Source organism: Fopius arisanus, unplaced genomic scaffold, assembly GCF_000806365.1.
Source record: "Fopius arisanus strain USDA-PBARC FA_bdor unplaced genomic scaffold, ASM80636v1 scaffold00083, whole genome shotgun sequence".
In the NCBI taxonomy this organism is placed as follows: Eukaryota; Metazoa; Arthropoda; class Insecta; order Hymenoptera; family Braconidae; genus Fopius; species Fopius arisanus.
Genome location: NW_011887822.1, coordinates 291,430 through 292,422, shown reverse-complemented (window position 1 = coordinate 292,422; position 993 = coordinate 291,430). Strand labels below are relative to the sequence as shown.

Here is a 993-nt window from a genome sequence, read left to right as displayed (position 1 = left end):
TCATTATTTCATCTTGTTTCTGACCTCTTGAATTCATCCTGTCATTATTACACCCTTCGATCCCTTATTTCACCTCAATTCTTTCACTACATCTATTTTTTATTAAATAAACCTTTTATTTAACGTTATTTTTGAACCGACCCCATCTACTCCTTAACTCTTAAGCTCGTCTTGCCGTTTGCCTTTGGAGTTACGTATCCCTTAACTTCTCTTCCCTTTTCCGTATTACCATGTCTGCCCCGAAAACGCGTTGACTTTAACTGCCGGATGGAAACTCCTTCTCAAGGGCTTGACTCAGAGGCTCAAGTCATGGAACTGGTTATGCTTACAACCACACTCTGGTCGTCCAGAGTACTTCATTTTAATCCTGGTATACTGGACGATATCTCCCAGGATTAACGAATCGAGACTCCGGACGTTTTCTCACTTTACGAGAGAAACTCCACCCGATAATCCTAATCGATCGATCAATCCTCTGATTAATCTATTTCCTTTATTTTCATCCTTGATTAAACTTTTCCCTCCAATGACAAATCATTCGATCCTGCAATTAGCGAATACTTCTCTCTAGAAGACATCCATATATTGTTATTATTCTTTATTTATATTATTTATTAATACGCGTATGCATTGACTGGAGTTAATATTAACGATCGGTGATCAATATTTTTCACACGTCATCGATTCTTTGTGATGTAAGATGTTATTAAAGTTTATTGCGATTAATTAATAATCAATGATTTATTATTCTTTCCAGGAACTCCACCCCCCAGGGTCAGATGGACGATCTATAATACAAGGATCGATGTCTACGTCAAGAGTTCTGCAGATGTCATTGAGAATAAGTAATATCAATATTTTGTAAATCCCTCGGGGATATTTATTCTGTTATAAATGAATGATCGATTTTTCATTCAGGTTGACGATGAGATCTCTCAGGAGAGCTGATCTGGGTATGAATTTCACGTGTGAAGCGATGAATACTGATCTCGT

At 37.2% G+C, this 993-nt stretch overlaps 1 protein-coding gene across 1 annotated transcript in view; it reads left to right on the top strand.

The window, feature by feature from the left end:
- Window positions 1-849, top strand: part of LOC105270308 (uncharacterized) — an 83,997-nt gene extending 83,148 nt beyond the window's left edge. Inside the window, exon 4 of the mRNA XM_011311163.1 lies at window positions 758-849. Within this exon, the coding sequence (XP_011309465.1) occupies window positions 758-849 (92 nt within the window). The remainder of the gene's footprint in view (window positions 1-757) is intronic.
- The last annotated feature ends 144 nt before the right edge of the window (window positions 850-993 follow it).